The sequence below is a fragment of the Neomonachus schauinslandi genome, chromosome 13, assembly GCF_002201575.2.
Source record: "Neomonachus schauinslandi chromosome 13, ASM220157v2, whole genome shotgun sequence".
NCBI lineage: Eukaryota > Metazoa > Chordata > Mammalia > Carnivora > Phocidae > Neomonachus > Neomonachus schauinslandi.
In genome coordinates, this window is record NC_058415.1 from 6,837,752 (window position 1) to 6,862,442 (window position 24,691).

At 44.6% G+C, this 24,691-nt stretch overlaps 1 protein-coding gene across 3 annotated transcripts in view; it reads left to right on the top strand.

Moving 5' to 3' along the window:
* The window catches only part of SPATA6L (spermatogenesis associated 6 like), a 42,900-nt gene extending 18,497 nt beyond the window's left edge, over window positions 1-24,403 (top strand). For 2 of the 3 annotated variants that reach the window (XM_044920404.1, XM_044920405.1), the window contains 8 exons: window positions 3,528-3,652; window positions 8,573-8,650; window positions 11,968-12,210; window positions 15,230-15,332; window positions 18,105-18,139; window positions 18,892-19,091; window positions 22,988-23,081; window positions 24,314-24,403. In XM_044920404.1, coding sequence (XP_044776339.1) covers window positions 3,528-3,652; window positions 8,573-8,650; window positions 11,968-12,210; window positions 15,230-15,332; window positions 18,105-18,139; window positions 18,892-19,091; window positions 22,988-23,081; window positions 24,314-24,403 — 968 coding nt within the window. The remainder of the gene's footprint in view (window positions 1-3,527; window positions 3,653-8,572; window positions 8,651-11,967; window positions 12,211-15,229; window positions 15,333-18,104; window positions 18,140-18,891; window positions 19,092-22,987; window positions 23,082-24,313) is intronic. The other variant, XM_021694351.1, reaches the window with a different exon arrangement.
* The last annotated feature ends 288 nt before the right edge of the window (window positions 24,404-24,691 follow it).

Consider the following 24,691-nt stretch of genomic DNA (forward strand, 5'->3'; position numbering starts at 1 on the left):
CTCCTTCTCTCACGGTGGTGGAAACTGAGTCTCAAAGAGGGTAACGAATGCTAACTGAGCACCTGATGTAAGCAGAGCCTTAAGTTCTCTCACATCATCTGCTCGGAAGCAGCTCCAGGAGGCTGCACGACACCTCTCTTTTCTGACCGCCTCTGAAATGCGGTTGTAAAAGGGCGCCTGGGTGGCTCAGTCGGTTGAGTGTCCGACTCTTGGTTTCAGCTCCGGTCGTGGTCTTGAGGTCCTGGGATCGAGCCCCGCATTGAGCCCCACCCCACTGAGTTGGCTTCTTTCCCTCTCCCTCTGCCCCTCCCCACCCCACTCTCTCTCTCTCTCTAAATAAACAAATTTTAAAAAATCTTTAAAATGGGGCGCCTGGGTGGCTCAGTTGGTTAAGCGACTGCCTTCGGCTCAGGTCATGATCCTGGAGTCCCTGGATCTAGTCCTGCATCGGGCTCCCTGCTCGGCAGGGAGTCTGCTTCTCCCTCTGACCCTACCCCCTCTCATGTGCTTTCTCTCTCTCTCATTCTCTCTCAAATAAATAAATAAAATCTTTAAAAAAAAATCTTTAAAATGTCCATCCTTAATGATCTCTCCAGGGACCTGTGAGAGACACTGGCAGAATGGCCCCCTTCCAGGTGAGGCGGTCTTGGCTGGGGCCCGTGCTGGTAACTGCCCCGCACTCACACCCTCTAGGGACATCCCTGCCAGGGATGGAGTAGTAAACGTAACACTCCCAGCACTGACGGGAGCAGGTCACAAACGCATGTGTGACGCCAGTCTTGGTTCGCGGTATGTTTTGGGTAGAAAGTGAAATAGGCTGGGGCGCCTGGGTGGCTCAGTCGGTTAAGTGTCTGCCTTCAGCTCAGTTCATGATCCCGGGGTCCTGGGATCGAGCCCTGCGTCGGGCTCCCTGCTCAGTGGGGAGTCTGCTTCTCCCTCTCCTACTCCCCCCTACTTGTGTCTCTCTCTGTCAAATAAATAAATAAATAAATCTTTAAAAAAAAAGAAGAAGAAAGTGAAATAGGGTAATGTGGTGGGGAGCACCGGGCTCCTTTAGGTTGGGGTACCTCCTTCTGATGAGATGACATTTCAGCCGAGGCCCCTCATTGGATAGGAGGGAGCCAGCCATGCAGAGATCCGGGGAAGGAAGACGACAGGGAGAACGCAGGGCAAGCATCTAAGGTAGAGGCGAGCTTGGTGTGTTTGAGGGACAGCAGGAAGGGCAGCAGGGCGGACGTGGCATGAGCAAGGAGGAGAGTGGTAACAGATGATGGAGGAGGGGTTAGGTGAGGCTGATTACACGGAGTCTTGAAGGCCAGGATAAGATGCTTAGGTTTTATTCTAGCAGGATGGGGAGCCCGTTGGAAGGTTTTAAGGAGATGGAAAGGTACAATGTGATGTATTTATAACATGGCAGTGTGTGGAGGACAGGTTTGAGTGCAGGACAGTGGAAGCAGGGAGACCAGCTCGGAGGCCGTGGCAGTGGTCGGGGAGACAGGTGGTGGGGCTGGGACCAGCCTGGTGGCCGTAAGGGTGGAGAGAGGACACAGATTTTAGATTTATTTTGGAGATGGAGTCAACAGGACTTAGCTGATGGGTTCATGTGAGGAGCGAAAGAGTGGAATCAAGGATAAATCCTAGATTTTTGGCTCAAGCATGTGGTACTGGTTCTTCTGATGGGAGGCTAAGGGAGACCTTACTTGTGGGAAAAATTCAAGAGTTCTGTTTTGGACCTGTTATCTCGGAGACATGAGGAGACGTTTAAAGTGAGACTTGAAAGACGAACGGGATTTCACCTGGAATGGGAAGGAAGAAAGGACGTTTTGGAAGGAACAGCGTGGGCTGAGGAAGTCCGTACGTAGCGGAGGAGGGGAAGATAGATCATCAGTCCGTGTGGCTGGTGCATGTCTGAGATGAGAGGAGAGGAGTGGAAAGACATGATATCGTGATGAAAAAGAGAGAATGCGTTCTTTTTGCACTTCGATCCTTATGAGAACCCAAGCATTTGTGTTGACTGGGATAAGTAGGACGATATTAACCCGTCACATTTGATAATGTCAGGTGTTTTGTCCCGCTGATGTGCCAGAAATACACCTATCAGAGTTCTTCTCAAAATCAAATGGCGGGGGGCGCCCGGGTGGCTCAGTTGGTTAAGCGACTGCCTTCGGCTCAGGTCATGGTCCTGGAGTCCCGGGATCGAGTCCCGCATCGGGCTCCCTGCTCGGCGGGGAGTCTGCCTCTCCCTCTGACCCTCCCCCCTCTCATGTGCTTGCTCTCTCTCTCTCAAAAAAATAAATAAAATCTTTAAAAAAAAAAAATCAAATGGCGGTCACCAAATGGTAAAGCTACCTCATTGACTATGGTTTCTTTTTTGGCGGTGCTCTGTACAGGGTCCACTCTCGGTCGGAATCTCTGGTGTAGCACCTGCTGTGTAGACAAGGAGGGCCCTGCTGGTAGCTTCTCAGTCCTCTTAGACCCGAGATCTTCTTTTGGTAATGAGTGTTTTGTAGCATCCCTTTTGCCATACTGAAATAACATTCATGGTTACTATAACCAGCTTACACAAATCGCTGCAAACAATGTAATATTTCAGCTGTAACAAAGGAGAAATAAAAGGAAAATGGTTTAAAACAAAATACGCGTATCAGTACACAAACGTTGAGCATAAGGAAGTATTTAGATGTGGCATGATTTTCAAAATAGGCAGTAGGGTCTCAGTAGAGATCTGAACACATTTGTTCCTTAATTTACATGGTAGCTGCATTGCTGAAAATTCAGTGTATTTTAAGATCATGCAAAGAAAGTGCTCCGTGTTTGTATGTAACAGTGAGGTTCCAGGCTCAGCCAATTATAAAACAGCTTCTCACCTGAAAGAATGTTGTTATGACATTAGAATGTTGTGCGGGAGTGTCTTGAGCATTGCGAGACATCTTAGCACCTCTGGTTCCTGCCCATGAAATGTCCCCCCAAATTTTTGGGAATGTCCCTGTGGCTGGTACCAGTCCTGCTAAGAACCACAGCTTTGGCTGTTCTGTGGGCCATGGGGATGCTGATATCCCTGCATCAGAGGACATGTTGACCCCCCATCTCCCAGTCTGTGCTGTAACCTTTGTGTGGACGGGGCATTGTCTGCCTTGTTCCTGTTCTATCCCTAGGACTTGGCCCAAGGTGTGTCCTTAGAAAACATGGTTGAAGGAAAGGATGGGTGGATGCATCGATGGATGGACAGACAGAGGGATGAAAAGAGATTTTTCTCTTTGTTCTGTTTTGTGGAGCAATCCTTTAGTTTGTTTTCTTCTTCTCTGTTATGACTTGGGAAGGCTTTTAAAAATGATCCATGCGATAAGAAGTAGTAGAAATCTCTTCTACTCCACCTCTTGAATAACAGGTGCTTTGATCAAAATGTCTACTTTTATCTGAATGCCATCTCGGCTGTCACCTGTCTAAGCTTTTATTTTGTTAAACTCAGGAATGTAGATCATTTTGAGAATGTAAATCTACTTATGGCTTTTCTCCTTTCTTTCTAGTGTGGGAGGAGTTGGCCTGCTATGAAGAAAACACACGGGATTTTCTTTTCCCTGAACCCAAGCTGACACCTTCGCTCCCTGGGATGTGCAGGGAGGTGCTCATGAAGACGATTGCAGGGTTTCCAGTAAGTGGTTCGTGCCCAGCCTGGACTTCTGTGGGGAGAGATTCTTGGGACTTGGACATTTTATTTCTGACAGGGCTTGTTCTTGGGCTGATCACTTCATCTCGGTTAGTACCCCTGTGTAGCAGCCCTGTTTAGATGCCCCATTCAAAAACCAAATTATACTGATTCCCCCCACTGCTGATCTGAGAGGTGGTGGTGGGGGCGGGGTCTTAACCTAATCAGGCCAAATCATTGCCTTATTCACACTGTCACATACTTACAAGGATGCTTTTCCATCTCCTCTTAATGTAGACTAATGGAAAAATTTAATACCAGTTTATTTAATTGTAGCTATTGTTTTAGTAGTAATAATGCACTTGATCTTAGCCAAAAGGCCGAGAAGCGATTTTTTAGTAGTAATAATGAAAGCAAATAGAATCGTGAGAGTAATAATGCCGCCTCTCATTTATTTTGAGCCTTCGGGTTTTCCTTTTTTTTTTTTTTTTAAGATTTTATTTATTTATTTGACAGAGAGAGACACAGCGAGAGAGGGAACACAAGCAGGGGGAGTGGGAGAGGGAGAAGCAGGCTTCCCGTGGAGCAGGGAGCCCGACGTGGGGCTTGATCCCAGGACCCTGGGATCATGACCTGAGCCGAAGGCAGATGCTTAATGACTGAGCCACCCAGGCGCCCCGAGGTTTTGGGTTTTCCTATGGTATGTTATTTTCGTGATGGCTCTCGTCAGCCAAGGCAGATGTCAAGAGTCTTCACATAATGGCAAGGAAAGGGACAGAGGTTCACAGAGATACTACTAAAGGATCTTAAAAGACACAGTAGTTATTCAGATAACAATCTGTTTTGCGGGCATTACCTGAACCCAAATTCAGGACATTCATTTTGCTGGTATCTGTGATGGTTTCTAACCCCACAGCAGCTCTGACAATTTTCTCAACCTTACTTGGATGGTCTCTGTTGGAAGGGCCACAGCTTTATGAATTTTTTTTTTTTAAGATTTTATTTATTTATTTGACAGAGAGAGACACAGCGCGAGAGGGAACACAAGCAGGGGGAGTGGGAGAGGGAGAAGCAGGCTTCCCATGGAGCAGGGAGCCCGATGCGGGGCTCCATCCCAGGACCCTGGGATCATGACCTGAGCCGAAGGCAGACGCTTAATGACTGAGCCACCCAGATGCCCCCACAGCTTTATGAATTTAAAAAGCCTATTTAATAGGCGATCACCTTTTCTCTTACTCCCCCATGAATCGTTATTGTTATAATTTCGTAAAATGTTACCGCTTCCCGTTTTGTTGAGAGTAAGTGCAGAATATGTAACATGAGGACCCTTGTTTCTGTGATGTTTATGATGACAGAACTTCTAGTTCTAATATTTCAAGCAGCAAACATGCATCCAAAGTTGGCCTCATCAGAATTGCTAATGAGCATAACTTAAAACCCTTCATAATCTTTGACGGTTTGGTGAAGATCGCTGACACCATTTTTTCCCCTCAGAGATACTCTTTGTCTGTCACTTATATCCGTGGTACTCGTGAGAAGGCTTGCCTTTATTATCTTGAGTTATTGGTATATTGCTCTTCAGACGCTAAAAGGACAAAAACTGGTGAGAATCAAGTAGGGGATACTCTTTATATTAACTTTGGTTTGCCTGAGTTTTCTGTGTAGTCAAAGCCATCTGCAAACACGGGGCTGGTATGCAGCTGGGTATCACGACGAGGAGAAACACACGTTCTTGTCTTCTCCCAAATGTTGTCTCTGTTTAACTTCATGAGCATAAATAGGAAGAAGAACGTATAGGAAGTTGTGTTTATAGTTATTCATAAACGAAGGTAGTTATCAGAGAAAGGGCTTTAAACCGCAAGGAAAGATCCTCACATATTAGAGGTAAAGTGTCAGTGAAGTTATGAAAACTATGTTTTAAACCATTTGTAAAAAGAAAGCGGAACTCAATTTCTCTCAAATGTTCTAGAAAGTAAAACAAAACCAGTCGCCACAGTTTTAATGACGGCTGACATTCGCTGCGTTCTCCCTAGATGCCAGGTATCATGCTGAGTTTGATACGTGACTTATCTTGTTCCATCCTCCTTAACCCTGCAAGGTGGCTGCTATTCTTTTCCTGTCTTATGGTTGGGGAAGCTGGCAGAGGGAGTTTAAGAAATGTGCTCAAAGCCACAGGGCTGGTGAGTGATGGAGCAGGGTTCTCATGCTTTCTTGTCGGGCTTGGTCACTGCAAGAGGCTGACTCTCTCATGGATTACAGGTGCCGGTGAGGCAGATCATTCACTTCATTATTTTCTCTTAAGTTATTAATTCATTAAGAATTAGATTTATTTCCTCCACAAGAATGTGACTTTTTCTTGGTATTTCCGTATTTCATTTTATTTCACTTGATACCTTGACAGCTTTTTCTCCCTCCTTTTCTTGGCAAGGTCAAGAATTTTGTTTTGTTTTGTTTTGTTCTGTTTGGGCTTTTTGCTTAATTTTAATTTTTTTTTTTTTTTAAAAACTGACCTTATGCCAAACGTGGGGCTCGAACTCACGACCCCGAGATCAAGAGTCGCATGCTCTACCGACTGAGCCAGCCAGGCGCCCCAAGAATTTTCTTTCTTTCTTTTTTTTTTTTTAAGATTTTATTTATTTATTTGACAGAGAGAGAGACACAGTGAGAGAGGGAACACAAGCAGGGGGCGTGGGAGAGGGAGAAGCAGGCTTCCCGCGGAGCAGGGAGCCCGATGCGGGGCTCGATCCCAGGACCCTGGGATCATGACCTGAGCCGAAGGCAGACGTTTAACGACTGAGCCACCCAGGCGCCCCCCAAGAATTTTCTTTTTAATGTAATTTGTTTTCCTGTTAGGTCAAGACTGACTCTGTAAAGTAAGCAGAAAGAATATTATTATTTCTTAATTATTAACTTTTAGTTAATAATTTCATTTTTCCTTTAGTGCTGTGATTCTAGAAAAATTGTACCGTTAAATCCATTTGTTGGCCTAACCATCATCACCCTCCTCCTGTTGCTAAGGAAACTGGGCAAGAGAGAGCCTGTAAATTTCAGCTCTCATCTATTATACTAAAATCAGTACTGCTGTGAAAAAGGAAGTACATCCCCCCTTATGGTCTGAAGTCATTGTCAGGAGTGGAGGTTATGGGAGGCGAACAAGAATGTGTTACAGGGTGTGGATTCCTTGCAGGTAGAGCACCCTCCTCCTCCTCTTCGTCCCCAGGCAAACTGGAGCGGGGTTTGAAGGCTGGCCAGGCAGCCACATGTGCAGAGGTTAAGTGTGGGCCCCGACTGTCTGGGTTCAGTCCCACTTGGGTCACTCAGTGACTGTGACTTTGGGTAAATTACTTAGTCTCTGTGTACCTCAGTTTCCTCAGCTGTAAAGTGCACTGATAATAGTACTTCCCCCATCACACGAGGGTGAAATCTATGTGTCGTGTTTAGCACGCTATCTGGCATATAGTCAAGCACACGATGTGAACAGTTACAGTTTGTCGTACTGTCATTCAGGGCTTAACATGGCCTCCCCGCGAGGCGATGAGACAGCAGCACCAGTCTGTGCCTCACGTGGTGACTTGTTCAGGCTCGGACAGCTGGGCCGCGGGGGACCCGAGGTTTGGTCCACGCAAGAGGTCTCGTGATTGCACCGGTCGCGCTGTGGACCTTGGAGCTCCCCCGCCCTCCTCTTCGTGTGCAGTCTCCTAACTGGAGGTCAAGCTGCTCTGGCCATATGTCTTGTACATTGTTTGACATATGCCCCCCTGCATCATCGGGCTCTGCAGCAACAGGGCTCATGTGTTTGCAAGCCCAGAAATCTTGAGTCACCCCAGTCCAGGCCTACCACGTGTATGGGCATACTGCATTCTAGAGGCCAAGAAAAAAAAAAAAAAGGCGCTGAGGATCTAGGCTGTGCCTGTAAGAACTTGTTTTGCAGACCAGATGAATGCACAGGAATGAACGTGCAGAGGAAGGAATAAATAGGCAGGAAACAAGCTAACTCCTGGCTCTCCCGATCCCTAGCTTTGTGACACCAGACAGACAAAAAATGGGGACATAATTGTGTGCTACCCAGGCTGTGTGTATATGTTTTATTTTTCAGCTTTACTGATGTATAATCAACAAATAAATATTGTATACATTTAAGGTGTACAACTTGATGTTTTGATATACAATGTGAAAGAATTGCCACAATCAAGCTAATTAACTTATCCATCACTTATTATTACTCGTTTAGCCTTTTCCTTTTTCTTTTTTTTCTCTTCCCTCCTTCCCTCCCTCCTTCCCTCTCTTTCTCTTTTTCTTTCTTTCTTTCTTTCTTTCTTTCTTTCCTTCCTTCCTTCCTTCCTTCTTTCTTTCTTTCTTTCTTTCTTTCTTTCTTTCTTTCTTTCTTTCCTTCTTTCCTTCTTTCCTTCTTTCCTTCCTTCGATGCTTAAGATCTACCCTTATAGAAAATTTCAAATTTACACTATAGTATTATTAACTATAGTCACATTGCTATACATCAGATAGACCTCTAGAACTTAGTCATCTTGCATAATTTGTGCCCTTGACCACCATCTCCCCATTTCCCCCATCCTCCAGCCCCTGGCAAACAGCACTCTCTGCTTCTATGAGTTTGGCTGTTTCAGATCCCACACATAAGTAAGGCACACCATATTTGTCTCTCTGTGTCTGGCTTATTTCACTTAGCATAATGTCCTCTAGATTCTTTTATGTTGTCATAAAAGGCAGAATTCCTTCTTTTTAAAGGCTGAATAGTATTCCATCATATATATATTTGTTACGTATATATTTTAGGTAATATGTGTGGATTATGCCAACTGCACAAAAAAGTAATTAGGTTCTTACATGCTTTCAAGTTAGATGGGGTGGGCTAAGAATCTATTTCTAGTAATTTTATTTGCTGCTTTTATGCTGTTTTATTTTTAGGGCATTGCTCCCAAAATAGAGTTTTCTACAAGGACAGCCATCAGAGAACGAGTGTTTCTGCAAAGAAACAGATTTTCTGTAAGTATAACCAAGAAGCCAGTGATAGGACTGTCATGAATTTTCTCCACAGATTTAAAGAATTTCAGCGCAAACTTGGTTACCAAGTTTAGATGGCAACTGGATGAATAGAAACCTGGAGATTTATCACTAGGTTTGAATTTCTATATTCAGACTATTTGTTCAGCCTATCACATTAGAGTGAGTGTGTTTGACATGTATTCATCATGGTATAGTTGGTGGAACAGGGGATATAAAAGCTAAAATCACAAGTTTGACATAAGTAGGCTGGTTAGCTTTCTTGTTATTGTTTCACGACTTTTACTCTTGATCTTTTGAGTAACGGTGTTCCTTCTTTCTTTTGCTGAGGCCGCAGCTGAGAGTTGTATTTGTGGGTCCTCTAGGCCTTGGGGCATCCTTGAGCACCCCCTCCATTTCACTGTCATGTTCAGCCCTAATTTCCCCGTCACTCTGATTGCTTTTGGCCTTTCTTTTTATCTTGTTGTACATAATTTTTAATGATTTAAAATCCTTTGTAGAACAATATGGAAAATGAATGAATGTAATTTGTAAAGCTTCTTCAGGTACTTTGCTTGTCATCCCAAATCTTGCTTGGTGTCTTGGAAAATCCTTGGAAGTGTAGGCTGTGGGTTAGGCGTACTGAATGCAAAGGGCCACTAATCTGTGCAAAGCCATCAATCCTCTGGGCATCATAACTCATAATAGAAGGCAAATGATTAATTTTAAGGAAGGCATTGGCTGCTTTTTATTTTTTTAAACATTTTAAAAATTGATTTATTTATCTTAGAAAGAGAGAGAGAGAGAGCATGAGCAGGAGGGGCAGAGGGAGATGGAGAGAGAATCCCAAGCAGACTCTACGCTGAGCACACAGCCGGACATGGGGCTTGATCTCATGACCCTGAGATCACAACCTGAACTGAAATCAAGAGCTGGTTGCTAACTGACTGAGCCACCCAGACGCCCCTGCACTGTTTGCTTTTTAGTTTTTCCCTATTTACCCACTATTTTCTCCAGTCTGATATGGGTGCACAGTGATCTTTCAGTCTGTCTCTCTCTTCCACTCCGCCATTTTAATCTTGTTTTGGCCTCTTAATATAGGTCTTCCATTAAGTGTTAACTTTTTAAAGTAATAGCTCTTACCATTTTTTTTTCTTATAACAAAAGTATTTAATTTAGAAAACTAGAAAATACAGATAAGCAAACAGGACAAAATAAAAATAAAATTGCCTGTCATTCTTATTATGTAGGGATGGGCATGACTCATTTTTTTGAGTATATTCTTCAGTACACACACACACACACACACATTATTTTAATTTTAAAAGACTAGGATCATGCAATACTGCGTATAATTTGGTATCTTTCCTTTTCATTTAATATGCTATGGACATGGTTCTCATCTTTTTTTAAGATTTATTTATTTATTTTAGAGAGAGAAAGAGAGCACGAGCAGGGGGAGGGTCAGTAGGAGATGGAGAGAGAGAATCTCAAGCACACTCCACACTGTGGGTGGAGCCTGATGCGGGGCTCCATCTCACAGCCCTGAAATCATGACCTGAGCCAAAATCAAGAGTCGGATGCTTAACCGACTGAGCCACCCAGGCGCCCCGTTTCTCACATCCTTAAGTATTCTTACGCCAGGCAGTTTTTCATGGCTTCATAGCTAGCTGTTGTATGGACGTACCATGATTTGGTCAGTGGTTTTCCTGTTGTTGGGCACTTCACTGAGACAGTAGTCAGAGTCCAGTCAGGGAAACAAACCACACCTGTTCTTTTAGTAAAAAGATTTAATTAAATGTTTAAAAAAAAAAAAAAAGGCCAGGGTGCCTGGGTGGCTCAGTCGGTTAAGCGACTGCCTTCGGCTCGGGTCATGATCCTGGAGTCCCGGGATCGAGTCCCGCATCGGGCTCCCTGCTCGGCAGGGGGTCTGCTTCTCCCTCTGCCCTCTTCCCTCTCGTGCTCTCTGTCTCTCATTCTCTCTCTCTCAAATAAATAAATAAAGTCTTTAAAAAAAAAAAAAAGGCCAAACAGGGGTTGAAGGACTGAAGGGTAAAAGGGTCACTGAAGTGACAGACATAGTAACTAGAGGAAGCAGCTTCCATCCCTAGGGCTGGGGAACCAGGGGAAGAGGTGGGGTCATCATGGACGTAGGAGCCTGAGGAAGAGACCCCACACAGGTGGGACCAGACCTGTGGGGAGGGGCTGCTTGGCGCTTCCTTGGGGGTTCAGAGGCGGGGCCCTGATGAATGGGACTCAGACCTCTGTGAGGGACAGTGCTCACTGCTGGTGCCTCTGGAGCTTGGAGGGCGGGTCCTGTGGGGCAGGACTCAAAGCTCTGGGGCGGGGGTACTCTGGCTGGCTGGTGCTGGGAAGTCTGAGGGGGGCACGGTGAGGCTCGGTCTGGGGTTATGGGGGGAAAACTATACACCGGCACCGTGTGCCTCTCTCAAGGTGAAGCCTGGTTGCTGGGGTGACGCTGGCGGGAATAGAAGGCAGAACTGGGAGTGGGAGTCCTGGCTTCCTCCTCCCGGCTTGCAGCCTCCTTCTAGCGCCTCCTAGTGGTGGAGCCTCTACTGAACACCTGAAAAGAGCAGAAGGGATTGCCCCAGTACCCTAAAGCTGAATATTAGAGCAAGGTGGGTTTGGAGCGGAGTGGGAACTGCTTACTCACCAGTAGAGCTGATTTCTCATTTTTTGAATGGTTATAAGAATGTCTGTAGCTGGGGCGCCTGGGTGGCTCAGTTGGTTAAGCATCTGCCTTCGGCTCAGGTCATGATCTCAGGGTCCTGGGATCCAGTCCCGCATCGGGCTCCCTGCTCAGCGGGAAGCCTGCTTCTCCCTCTCCCTCTGCCCCTGCTAGTGTTCTCTCTCTCAAATAAATAAAATAAAATCTTTTTTTAAAAAGAAAAAGAATGTAGCTATACACATACATAATTATTTCCTTATAATAAATTCCTTGAAAAATTGCTGGACCCGGATGTGGGCCAGATTCGCCCCCCCATCAATCATCATGATGAGGGAGGAGTGTCTGATACCTTCCAACTTTCTCCTACTGCAAATAATTTTCACTGTTTCTGGTTGAAATATATTACGCCAGCGAGTTATAACTACTAGTGATGTTAAGCTGAGCTGAACAAAAACTAAGGAGAGAATAACCTTTTTTAAGTTCGTGTTTGGCAAATCTGAGATGTTCAGTCTTCTTCCTTAGTTAAATAAAGTTCAGTTCAATATAGTTATATTCTGTTATATTCTGATTGAATTTTTCTTTTTTCTCCATTTCCCATTTTTAAAAACAGTGTTTCTTGTTTTGGTTTCAGGAAGAAAGATATAATAAGTCAAGAAGGCCTTTATGTGCAACAGATGGACCCAAACGCCCCATAAATAATATGAAGACGACGCCAAAGGAGAGTAATCTCAACAGACTGCCCCAAAGCATGCAGTCCCATGCTCCCTCTCCCGTTTCCCCCTGGCGCTGCTTTCACGACCAGCCAGCTCAGCTGAACCTTGGAAATAACATCAGAATCTCCGGGGGAAGCAAACCTCCATTTGTAGTTAGACACGTGAGCCTAAAATTTTTTTTCAGAGTCTGGAAGGGTGAAGGTGCGAATGAGGATAAAATCCAAGAAGGTTGGGCCATAAAAACAAATGGGTGATATTAAATAAAGAGGGAATTCATTTTTTTTTTTGAGCTAGAAACATTTTATTTTTTTATCTATTACTTTTTTTATATATTTTTGTATTATGTTCAATTAGCCAACATAGAGTACGTCATTAGTTTTGGATGTAGTGTTCAACGATTCCTTAGTCGCTTATAACAACACCCAGTGCTCATCACCACACGTGCCCTCCTCAATACCCATCACCCAGTTACCCAGTTACCCTGTCCCCCCACCACCCCTCCCCTCTGAAACCCTCAGTTTGTTTCCCGGAGTCCAGAGTCTCTCATGGTTTGTCTCCCTCTCAGATTTCTTCCCATTCAGTTTTCCCTCCCTTCCCCTGTGGTCCTCTGTATTATTCCTTATGTTCTGCATATAAGTAAAACCATATGATAATGGTCTTTCTCTGCCTGACTTATTTTACTTAGCATAATCCCCTCCAGTTCCATCCATGTTGATGCAGATGGTGGGTATTCATCCTTTCTGATGGCTGAGTAACAGTCCATTGTATATATGAACCACATCTTCTTTATCCATTCGTCTGTTCATTTTTTTAAAAGATTTTATTTATTTATTATTTATTTATTTATTTATTTATTTATCAGAGGGAGAGAGAGAGCACAAGCATGGAGGAGGGGCAGAGGCAGAGGGAGAAGCAGACTCCCCGCTGAGCAGGGAGCCCGATGCGGGGCTCGATCCCAGGACCCTGAGATCATGAGCCAAAGGCAAATGCTTAACCGACTGAGCCACCCAGGTGCCCCTAAAGAGGGAATTCAAATTGAATAATAACTATGATTAGATGAAGTTCGCTGCCTAGAGTCATTGTCAGGAAAGTCATACAAAGATGTCTCGTGCAGAGGACTTGCTCAGTAAATGTCAGTCCTCCCTATTTTTAATTTTTGCAAATTATTAATAGAGTGTGATGCCTGATTGTGACAACCTGCCGTTTTTTTATCCAGAAGGATCAGCGAACTGACGGGTAGAAGACACACATAACAAAGGCCGGCATGTGCTCTGTAGCAATAGAAAATGACAGCTTCCTCCGTTTTAAAGAAAACTGCTTGAGTTTTTAAAATGAGGTTGTTGTTCATTGTCAGGACAAATGTGTCTGCAGGAAGAAGCAATGGTGTGCCTACTCAAAGCCCTTCCTTAAAGCTATCTTAGATTTAGCCCCCAGGAAGTAGCGGGTAACTGTAATCACACTAGCCTCCTGACATTGTGTTGCCTGTGAAAGTAATGGAAAATAGAGAAAAATTAAAAAAAATTACCTATTGGCTTACCAGCATAATATGAATAAAAATTTTATTTCGGGGCGCCTGGGTGGCTCAGTTGGTTAAGCGACTGCCTTCGGCTCAGGTCATGAGCCTCCCTCTGACCCTCCTCCCTCTCATGCTCTCTGTCTCTCTCTCACTGTCTCTCCCGCAAATAAATAAAATCTTAAAAAAAAAAAATTTAAAAAATTTTATTTCATTTAGTGCATTTCCTTTCACTTTTTACAATTTCATAAGTTTTTTTACCCCACAAAGTTGTAATTATGCTGGATATACAGATTAGTTTCTCAATATGTATATGGTTACTATTACATTAAAAGCATTTCCTATAGCACGTTGTGGTTAATGACTTATTCTCTAAGAGTTCTTATAACTCCAGTAGTTAACTGTGGATATTCTTGCCAAGTTGATAACTTGGCTGAAAGTCACCGGTGGTGATGTTTATGCATTGGACATAAGATATGAAGCATGGTCAGCCCCGAAGTGAGGGTGCTGTTGATTGGGACGACGGTATGCAGAGCTGGTTTGTAGGTACAACAGATGTTACTTGGCTAGAAACCATAGAACAGCTGTTTTCCTTGTGGTCACCTGGGTAAAAATGGCAAAAGTCTAGCAACCAGTCTTTAAACATGGCTTTATAAAAATATTGTTGAATTGAATTTGTTGGACAGTCTGCTTCATTCCATTTGAAATAGATTTTTGTGAAGTACACTGTAGTCGAGGCCCCTTGGGCTAAATAATCTTAAAATCTTGGTAGACTTTGTAGGGAATAAAACTGGCTTGATATTTATTTTATTTAACAAATTCTTGTACAACCTCTACTATGTACCATGCTCTTCTCTAAATGCTTTATACATATTAACTCTTTTATTTAGCCAGATTTCCTGATCGTATGTGATGTTTCTTTAAGTAGAAGCATTAAAATTTAGAGGGCCTAATGTCGTGAAGACTAGACATTCTAATCAATATGTTTCTGAAAGTAGGATGAAGAATAACATTATCACTTGCCTTCTTGAAATTAAAAAAAAAGAAAAGAAAAGAAACAAGTTAAAAAAAAAATCCAGCAACTCTATGTCATAAATATTCTGGAGGAGTCCCTATTTCAAGTGTTTGGACCTGCTTACAGATCGTGTTATCCGATTCAGGAAAATAAGGTCACATTCATTAAAATAATGCAGTTGCCACTATTCTTTTTTTTCAAGGTTCTAGACACTCAGATTGGAAGGGAGTGTGGATGGGTGAAATGTCAGCTGGTGATAATCACTTGTCTTCAGAGAGGACCCCACTTAGGCCGGCACTGCTCACTGTTTAGGAACATGAAACCTCTGTCCTGTTTTGAAGTATTTTGAAATAAACTTCACTTGCTCTTTTCTGAGCTCGACCCTGAACCTGTGGTTAGAATATAATTTGTGTCCGACTTTATGCTAACATTTAGCCCATACCTACGTGTTTAAGCCTCAGTGAAATAGGGACAAACAGCTTCCCTTGTTGGGATAACATTTAACGTGCATGGAGACTGTGATTTAATTTGTTCCTAGCCTCTTCTTACCTGCATGGCCCACAGTTGAGGGGGAAAAAGGCATTACAGGTAATGAGGAGAGGGTAACGCAAGCGATGGTGGGTTCAAATCTTATTTCTTCCCTTTCTTTCAGGTGGACAGTGCAAAGCCTTTTGGTGAGAATATTTCAGAGTATCAGTCCCGGAAGTCGAGAAGAAAACTTAAGTTTTCAAACTTGCCTTTTCCGGGGAGAAGAGGTACTTAAGTTTCTCGTTACCCCCCGTACATTCCCCAGTGGGAACGAATGCATCCTTCTAAATCTTCTTTCATTCTGGGGCATCCTGAGTTTCTCTGGAAACCAGAGGCCTAATTCTCAAGTAGCGTCCAGCTGTGGAGTTTGCAGGATGGGAGCTCCCCCGGAGCAGAGCCAGATGAGAAGCTGTCCCTTGCCCAGTTTCCCTAACCATTGAAGGAGTGTGCTCTGAGTAATGCTACCACCCATGTGCTCTGCTGCAGGTGCGCCCTGGCTGGGCTGGACACGCAGGGGGCAGCTTGTCCTGGTGTGAACGCCCTCAGGGAACACTGAGAGCTCACAGATGAGGCTTGCTGTTTCTCTAGACGGGAAAGAGTGGGAGCTTGGTGGAGATCAGGAGGTGTAACATTTGCTTTACAAGATTCCGGGTCAGGGAGGAGAGGAGCCAACGCTCCCTGAAGGGAGATTCAGTGTGGCTAAGGCAGGGAATCCCAACCGTGGAGGCGTCAGGACCCTTTTGCATTCTTAAATATTATTGAGGACCCCAGAGCACTTTTGTTTATGTGGATGAGATCTATTAATATTTAGCATATTAGAAATGGAAGCTGAGAAATTTGTAAAATACAGGAGTACACAAGCACACATTCTGTTAGCCATTCTGAGTGGTGATGTCATGACACATCATGTAGCTTTTGGAAAATTCCATTGTATGGTTGTGAGATAATGAGAAAAAGAGAATTCATGTCTTAGTGTTATTACAAGAGTCTTCACCTTGCAGATCTCCTGAAAGTTCTTGGTGACCCTGGGGAGATCCCTGGGTGCACCATATGTTGAGAGTCACTGAGTTAATGCATCCCTTGGTGGCATTGACCTTATGATTGAACCCCCTGCACCATGTCAGCTCTGAAGGTCATGGCAGTGAAGTTCATCCATTCCTGAACTTGATCAAAATGCTGGCCCGTTTTCTTGACTCCTGGTGGAACTGGACCTAGACCATCCCTGACAACAGGTTCCCTATGTTAGGCTTAAAGTCTTGTACTTTTAAGGGGCTGCAGGGTCTCTTTTGGTAACTCAGACCAGTGCTCTTGGTTATGGTGACTGTTAGTAGCCAGCTAAGGACAGAGTGCAGGTTTGAAGCAGAAAGTGCTTTATCACCTCTGACATTTAATTTAAGTCCTTTGGGTTAAAAATCACCCACGTAGCCTATAAAAGTACTGCCTTCCCTATTACGGTGAAATCAAGCAATGGCAAATGTCCTTTCCGGGGATGACACATCGGGCTTAATGCTGGCTCGGTTACGATGAGACTCTCATGCATCACATTGGTCTCAGCCTCTTTGTCTTTTCTTAATCTGGGCAGGTGGAGAAGTGAGGCTCCAGAGAGCTTACAGAGTGTGCACTGGTCACACTCCCATTTTTTGGCATACCTACATTTAGAGAAGACATTCAGACCTCTGGTTTCTCAGATCCCTGGAGTCCCCGTAGCTTCCAAGCCAGACCTTTGCTTAGGTCACCTGTCCGTTCATTCATCCAGGCCTAAGGTAGAATAAAACAGTGCTTCTCAAACTTGAATGTGCATTTGAATCACCTGGGGATCTTGTTCGGCTGTAGATTCGGATTCAGCAGGGCTGGGGTGGGGCCTGGTAGCCCTCTTTTCTGACAAGCTTCCAGGTGATGACGTGGCTGGTCCATGGACTGCACTTTGAGAAGCAAGAGAACAAGGACTAGCCCCCTGTGAAAGGGAGTGCTGCGTACGGTGGCGAGGGGGTTTCTAGGCAACGGGCAGGTTTGTGGTTATAGCTGAAGAGGGCCTTAGCACTGCCAGTGCCCTGCTCAGCTGGGCGTTGGGAAGAAGACAGCTTCTGGGACAAGACACAGACACACACGCACACACACACACGTGCATGCCTGGAGGATGCGATGACTGCCAGGCTTTAAAAAAGCCCTTTCCGTATCTTCCTTCTTACTGCCAGTGGCATGGGGGAATCAGCAATCCACAAAAAGCCCCTTGTCACTGCCTAAGCCCCAAGCATAGAGGGGGCAGGCACGGTGGCCTCCACATAACCTTGCGAAAACTCATTCCAGAAGCATTATTTTTTTTCCGAATTTGGAAAAACCCAATTTAATCTTGATTTTGCCTGTGTGTGTTTATCACTTCACTTCCTAATCATTCTTACCACTCTCTGGCTTTAGGTCTACTTACTTATGATTGTTTAGGGTACTCATCATGATGTGCACTTTTCCTGCATTATGCTCTCCCCAGCTCTTGTCTGTTCATGGTCTCCACCTAACATGTGTCTCTATCTTGGACAAGTAGGCTCGAGATTTCCTGCCTAAATAGGAATCCATGTAAAGCAGATAGAAAGGGAATGGCAGAAGAGGCAGAGTGGGTGAATTTTGTTTCTATGAGAGCCACGCGGTTTTCTTTCAGGCTCTGGGCACCTGGGCCAGTATGAGTTTTGTTTTCCAGGCTGTGTGAGGATTACCGAATTTATGGCTTCCCTTAAACTCTCCTTTGCCCTTCCCACGTCCCTGTGTGCTGTCATTAATAATGTAACTTCACTGGGCCTCAAGAGGACAGAAACACTCCTAGATAGGATCGCTGTGACTCAAGGGACTTGTAAGAGTTGACAGTGTAACTTACGAGGGAGCATTTAAGTTCTTTAATAATTCATCCCTGCGTAATATTTCTGTGCTCTGTGGAACAAATGTAACAGTGGTTTTAGGGGTAATTTGTAGTAATGAGTCACTGAAACACCTCTTCCTCTTTCTTCTAGCTTCTTCTCTTGACAGCCTTGCCGCTAACGTAAAGGTAATTGTAGAAGTAGCATTTGTAAAATGATTTATTTTCAGCTTCTAATGCCGGTTATTGTGCATTCCCCAACGGGTGGTGGAAAGTATATTTCTAGCAAGTGCTGCTTATGGAAATGGAGTTGCTGTAGGTTCACCAGAGTTTGAGAGATGCCCAGGCTCCGCTGAATGCTTTGCATTAGTTGGTTTGTTTCCCCTCACGTAAGCTCTTTCCATCTGTAGAATGAATCCCCCATGTATATGGCCCCAACACCTACTTTATGAGTAGGTATTCTTACTGCTTTTTTTCCTAAACGAATACTTCCATAATACATAGAGGTGGTAAACCACTTGCTCTTGAAGTTTGATTGGTTTGTCAAGGTGAAGGCTCAAACTTCTATGTTACAACATGAAAATAGATATAGGCAAAGAAATGGGGTATATGGTGCTTTTTATGCCGTGGCATTTAAATAGTTTATTTTAAAAAATTATATCTTTGCCAAACCGGATAATCCCTTATGCTCACAAATCAAAGCTCAGAGCATGAGTTTATTTTGGCTTGTTAATATATGCCAAATGTGCAGAATTTTGCTTATCTTTGCTTGATCTTGAGCTTCTGAGCATTTTGTCTCAGCAGGACAAAAGTGGGAGCTTCCCTGGGGGGCAGGCCTTCTATCAGCTCGTCCCCTTCCTCATCCCACCCACCCCCTACGCTCTAAATTCAGCATACGAAAACAAAATCACAACTAAAGAATAATGCACATTGTCACTTAGGTCATCAAAGAGCCAGATGAACGGATTGTTTTAAGGAAAGAATCATCATCACCTTTAGATTCTAGTAAGTTCGGAAAACCCTCGCCCATTTGCAGTAACCAAGGGGATGCCGATTTCCATGGGGAAGCTTCGTTTGCTGCCTCCCAGCATTCCAGATCTCCTAGCCCTCTTCTGGATCAGCCCCTTCTCTGCGATGAAAGGTCAGCGGCAAGCCCCCATTTATTTGCTTGAAGAGTGTGATGTGGTCTAGCAGGAGGAAATCCTGGTCACTTCATCCCTTTGCTTCCTTAGGGATATTCAGCTGGGGATATGAAAAATCACTATTCGTTTTTAAATCTTCCTGGAAGGAAGAGTTGAGCCTTTTCTCTTGCCTGTGGAAAGCGTATCTCAGAATGTTTGTTGAAAGTGGGACAGTCAGCTCACTTGGCATAGATGCTATTTATCTATCCATTTTGTCTTTCATAAAAAACAAATGGAGTGAAAAAGAAATCACCCATAGTCCTGCCACCCAAAGCCAAAGATTATTAACATGTAGGTGTCTTTTCTCTTTTTCTAGACATGTTTTCTTGGTTTCTTGGTCACCTTAACTCCAGGAAAATGGCACTGAAGATAGTATTTTTAAGACAGTTGTTAAAAATGGATAGTTGACATACTAGTTTCAGGCATACAACATAATGATTCAATATTTGTGTATATTGCAAAATGACCATCACAGTAAATCCAGTTTACATCGGGTCACCATGCATAGCTACAGAAATTTTTTTCTTGTGATGAGAACTCTTAAGATTTATTCTCTCAGCAGCTTTTAAATGTGCATTATGGTGTTAACCGTAGTCTCCATGCTGCCCATTATGTCCCCGTTATTTCTTTTATAATAGGAAGCTTGTACACTTTGACTCCCCTCACCCTCTGAGTCCGGGAACCACCAGTCTGGTCTCTGTATCTGTGAGCTTGTTCGTTTGTGTTCTTCCTTAGGTTCCACATATAAGTGAGATCATATGGTTTTTGTCTTCCTTAAGACAGTTGTTCTGAATGAAGGATATGCCAGTCTGCTCTTCTCTGCACTGTTAGTGATGAGAATAAGAGAAAGCCCCATGTCAGAGTGACGTGATTGCTCACAAAGGGACTAAATATCCCAGAATGAAAGTCAGAATGCAATGAAAGCCCTGCAGTTTTAATACAAATTATATTAAGTTTGACTAAGACTAAGAAAGTGGCAGTGAATTCTTAGTGTTTTGTAGAAATGATAGAATACCTTTATATTAAAATGTTGTATCATGGACTTGAGGAAACCAAATCAAATATTTTAGTAAAATCTATTAAAGAATGGAGAATTCCTGATTAGTTACTTTTTTAGAGGAAAATAACATGAAATAGATTTTTAAAAATCAGCCCTGTCACTCTGAGTCAGGAGGTTAAAGACATTTACATCCCTCTCTCTACCTGGTCTTCATCTTCTCCTGGCTTATCCTCTGGATGTAAAGATTTTAAACAGAGACGGGAAAGGACCTTCAGCTGGTGGTAGTCAGGGGACTTGGGCTCTAGTGCTCATCTGTCTCTAACTACTCTGTGATCTCACAGAAATACTCAGCCTTGTAGACCTTAGCCCCCCCCTCTGTAAAATGGGTGTGATGATCAAATAGCCATTCTCTTACAGGTACAAAATGGTTCTCTGCTGCCAGAAGCAGAGATAGCTCGTGGCTTTTGTCCACGTACCTTGTTTTTATACATCACCCAAACTCCTCCTTATAATCAGCCTAGCGAGCATTTCTGAGGGACTGAATTGGGGCTGCGTCTCTTGAGCACCTATTAGGTGGAATGTCATGGGGGTCATGACGCGTCCCAGCTTGCCAGAGGTTCGCGCACTAGACCGGGAGGCTGGCACACCCTCGTGCCACTGAATGTGAGGCAGCTGGTGAGATGCAGTTCACAGGAGTACGGTCCAAAAGTGGGTGAGAGACAGAGCAGGAGGTGGGGCCCTTCCTCAAGAGGGAGATCAAAGAAGGCCTCATTTTTTTTTCTAAAATAAATTTCTGCGACGGCTTACGCATTCATGCGGCCAGCCTTTCTTGAGTGTCTTTATGCAGCCGGCCAGTGATTTTCAGCTGTGGCCCACTAAGGACTCGCCTGCTATCCACTGAGTCAGAATCCCTGGGGTTGGAACTGGGTGTGTGGTGGGCGTGTAGCATCTCTGTGGGTAGAAGAGTGCCTCGGAGGAGAACAGGATTGATAGCCAGGCCACTAGCCTGGAATGGAAACCCTAACATTGAAGGCATTTCTCCTGATCTCTGGGAACTTGCAGCTTAGCAGAGGATGTAAAAACATGTGCATGGAGAGCTTTCTACCAGGCGGAACTTTAAGAATAGTATGGACCAGGGGCGCCTGGGTGGCTCAGTCGTTAAGCGTCTGCCTACGGCTCAGGTCATGATCACAGGGTCCTGGGATCGAGCCCCACATCGGGCTCCCTGCTCGGCAGGAAGCCTGCTTCTCCCTCTCCCACTCCCCCTGCTTGTGTCTCTCTCTCTGTGTCTCTCGCTGTCAAATAAATAAATAAAATCTTTAAAAAAAAAAAAAAAAAAAAAGAATAGTATGGACCAAATGTTATCAGAGTAGAAAGGAGGAGGAAGGAAGGCACTTCTGGAATGCATCATGAAGGAGGTGGTATTTCCATGTGGGCCTTGAGGGATGCGGATTGGATTTTGATAGAGTTAATGGAGGGGAGGGAGGGGAGGGATGGGAGGTGAGAAGGCACGGAGCACTGGCAGCTTCTAGAAGTTAGACCAGCTTGGGGGAATAGTGAGTGCCAAGGCTGAGGGTCTGAGGGACTGTGGAAGCCAAGCTAAGGAGTTTGGGTTTTGTTGGAAGGCAGTGGGGAGCTTTTGCAAGTTCATTCTCAGGAGTTAGCACATTTGACTGGAGGATGGTAACTCTGGCTGCAGAGCAGATTTGTATCTTCTACCTCTGATGAATCAGCAAATTCTGTGTGCCCAAAGTCACTCTAAATGGAGAGCTTTGGAACTAATTTGACCATGAATTTGTAAATAAGGCCATGATCAACTGTGACAAGGGAAAACACAGTCACGGAAAGGCCATCTGGCTTGCCCAGGACTGTCCAATGTTTATCGTACATTAACTAAAGAGAATGATTGTATCCACATTGCTAAAATTCTTTAGGAATCTTTGGAAAATGGTATTTGTGTTTTTCATAATCAAATGGCCAATTCTGTCTCAGAGTTTAGGCCTTGGTACCCACTCCCCTCCCAAAGATGAATGAATGAAGGGATGAATCCAGTCACTCAAGAAATATCAAATACCTACAGTGGTATTCAGTACCTACGAGGCCCTGGGATGAGCCGTTCACCTAGGATTCCCCATGCCAGCTTCAGTCTAGGGGCATCCACAGACATTAAGCAAATACTGACCAGGGGTCACTGGTGAAGTGCCGTGAACGAGGGGGAAATGGACTCCAAGTGCAGGTAGCAGGGTAGCCAACTTCCTCTTCCGGAAGGGGCTTGGGAAGGACTTTGGTGAGCAGTCAGTGATTGGACTGAGCTCTGAAGGTGGGTAGGGGTTCACACGAGTGGGGAGTCGGGGTTGGGGTGGCAGCATTCCAGGCAGGGGGAGCTGTGGAAGGGAGTAGATGCCTCCCGTCTGAGGAACCAGAGGGCACTGGTATGATCTGTGGTTAAGTTTGGGTCTGAGCAGCCTGAAGTAAATGAGATGAAACATACAATGCTTGCGGTGGAAAACAGTCGGGGTTACGTTTTGTGTTAAACATTTGTGGATTAAATTTCTAAGCATAAAAGCAGGATTGATTCTTGAGAGAAGTATCTGAAATGCTCAGTAAAGTACAAAGAAGAATCACTCACAGCCACACAGGCAAACACAAGCCATTCTTCACATTGTGGTTGCTTTTATTGTCAGTGTGTATCTTATGCGTAGGGTTAATGAAGACCCTGACAGTGCACTATGTATCCTATTTTGCATGTTACTGCTGCTTCTTGCTATTAAGTTATAAATATCAACCCACAGTGTACTTGAAGGATCCTTTTTAGCAGCTGCATAATACTCAACCCTGGTTTCCTGTGTTGGGCAGGTTCCACCCTTGCTTTCAGTCCTCGTGGAGGAAGACCCACGAAAGGGTGTGCAGTCTCCTGACACCCCACAGAGCTCAGCAACACCTACACAAGGTAGGGCTTCTGAGACGACGGAATCTCTGCTGACAAAATCATAGGGGAACTGGGACGTCTGGTCTGGGGCTGGGGGGTGGGGTGAGGAGACAGACATTAATCAAGTAACCCCAGAGATAAATGTAAAATTGTGACACTTCCCAAGGAGGGTGCCTGGTGTCCTGAGAGTGTCTGAGAGGGGGTATTTGACTCGGTGGGGAATCAGGGCAGGTTTCCCTGAGGAAGACACAAGGGAGCTTCCGTCTGAGCGATGAGTCCTAGCGAGTTTAGGCAGAGGTCCTGCAGCAAGAGGGAGCTCCATCCTTTCAAGGAGAGAAGACAGTCTCCCTGGCCCGAAGCCCAACCCCTTGCACTGTGCACAGGAATCCTGGTCCCCAGAAGTTGTGGTCTGTGTGAGGCTACAATGTGGAAGAAAATGTTAAAAGTGGATAAGGTGTTTTGGCTGTTTGACGTGTGGGGTGTGGTTTCTAACCCATAGATAGATACACCCAGTACTTTGTCTACTGTGGATGTGTAGCCATTAGCCAAGGGACCGGTCATCATTTCAAAAGAATTCCATGAAAGGTTAGCAAAGGTTAGGTTGGGTTTTTTTATTTTATTTTATTTTATTTTTATTTTATTTTTTAAGATTTTATTTATTTATTTGAGACAGAGAGAATGAGAGAGACAGAGAGCACATGAGAGGGGGGAGGGTCAGAGGGAGAAGCAGGCTCCCTGCTGAGCAGGGAGCCCAATGCGGGACTCGATCCCGGGACTCCAGGATCATGACCTGAGCCGAAGGCAGTCGCTTAACCAACTGAGCCACCCAGGTGCGCCGGCTAGGTTGGGTTTAAGGATACTGTGTCATGGTCAAAGGGGTCGTCTTGGTCTTGACTTATTTAAACACAGGCATAGCCCAGATTTATAGGATGACACTTATGAATGAATATTGATTTTCACGGGTCGGGGTTGTAAATTACTCTGCTTCCTCTTGGCAAAGTCGTTGGCTTTGCTTTGTTAATTTCCAATCAAGTAAGGGAATCCCTTTAAAATGTAAAAAGAAGGAAAAGAAGGGAGGGAGGGAGAAGAACAAGAAAGAAGAAAGTATCTGCATGCACACGCGTATAGTAAACACCCCGTGTACGGCACGCATGGGGTCCATGGGCCTTTTAAATGCAAAACCACGCATCTGAGTAGCATTGATTTATGTGACACTATGAGTAACACAGTTGCTGGCTTGGCTTTTGTTATAGGAATATTCTGTCTCTGAAGCAAAGTATATCACTGAAAGACCAAGCTACCCGCTGAAGGAATACCCAGTGCATGAACAGAGATATTTTTAAGCTGCTGTCTTATGTAAGTAAGCAGCTTAAGTGCTGCTTCTTATGTTGATTTGCTTAAATAATTTCCTGCTGTCAGGATGAAGTAACTAGAAAATGTGGTGGGCAGGAGATGGGGCGGAGACCCCAAAAACCACACAGGAGAACGATAGCACATGTGTCTGTGGTCTGCCAGGCCAGTCTCTGTCTCTCCCCTCCTTGCCTCCCCTCTTCTGTCATGATACCTCTTCTAGCTCCTGGAACACAGGCTTTTTCCTGCCACAGGGCCTTTGCACCTGTTACGCTCTCTAT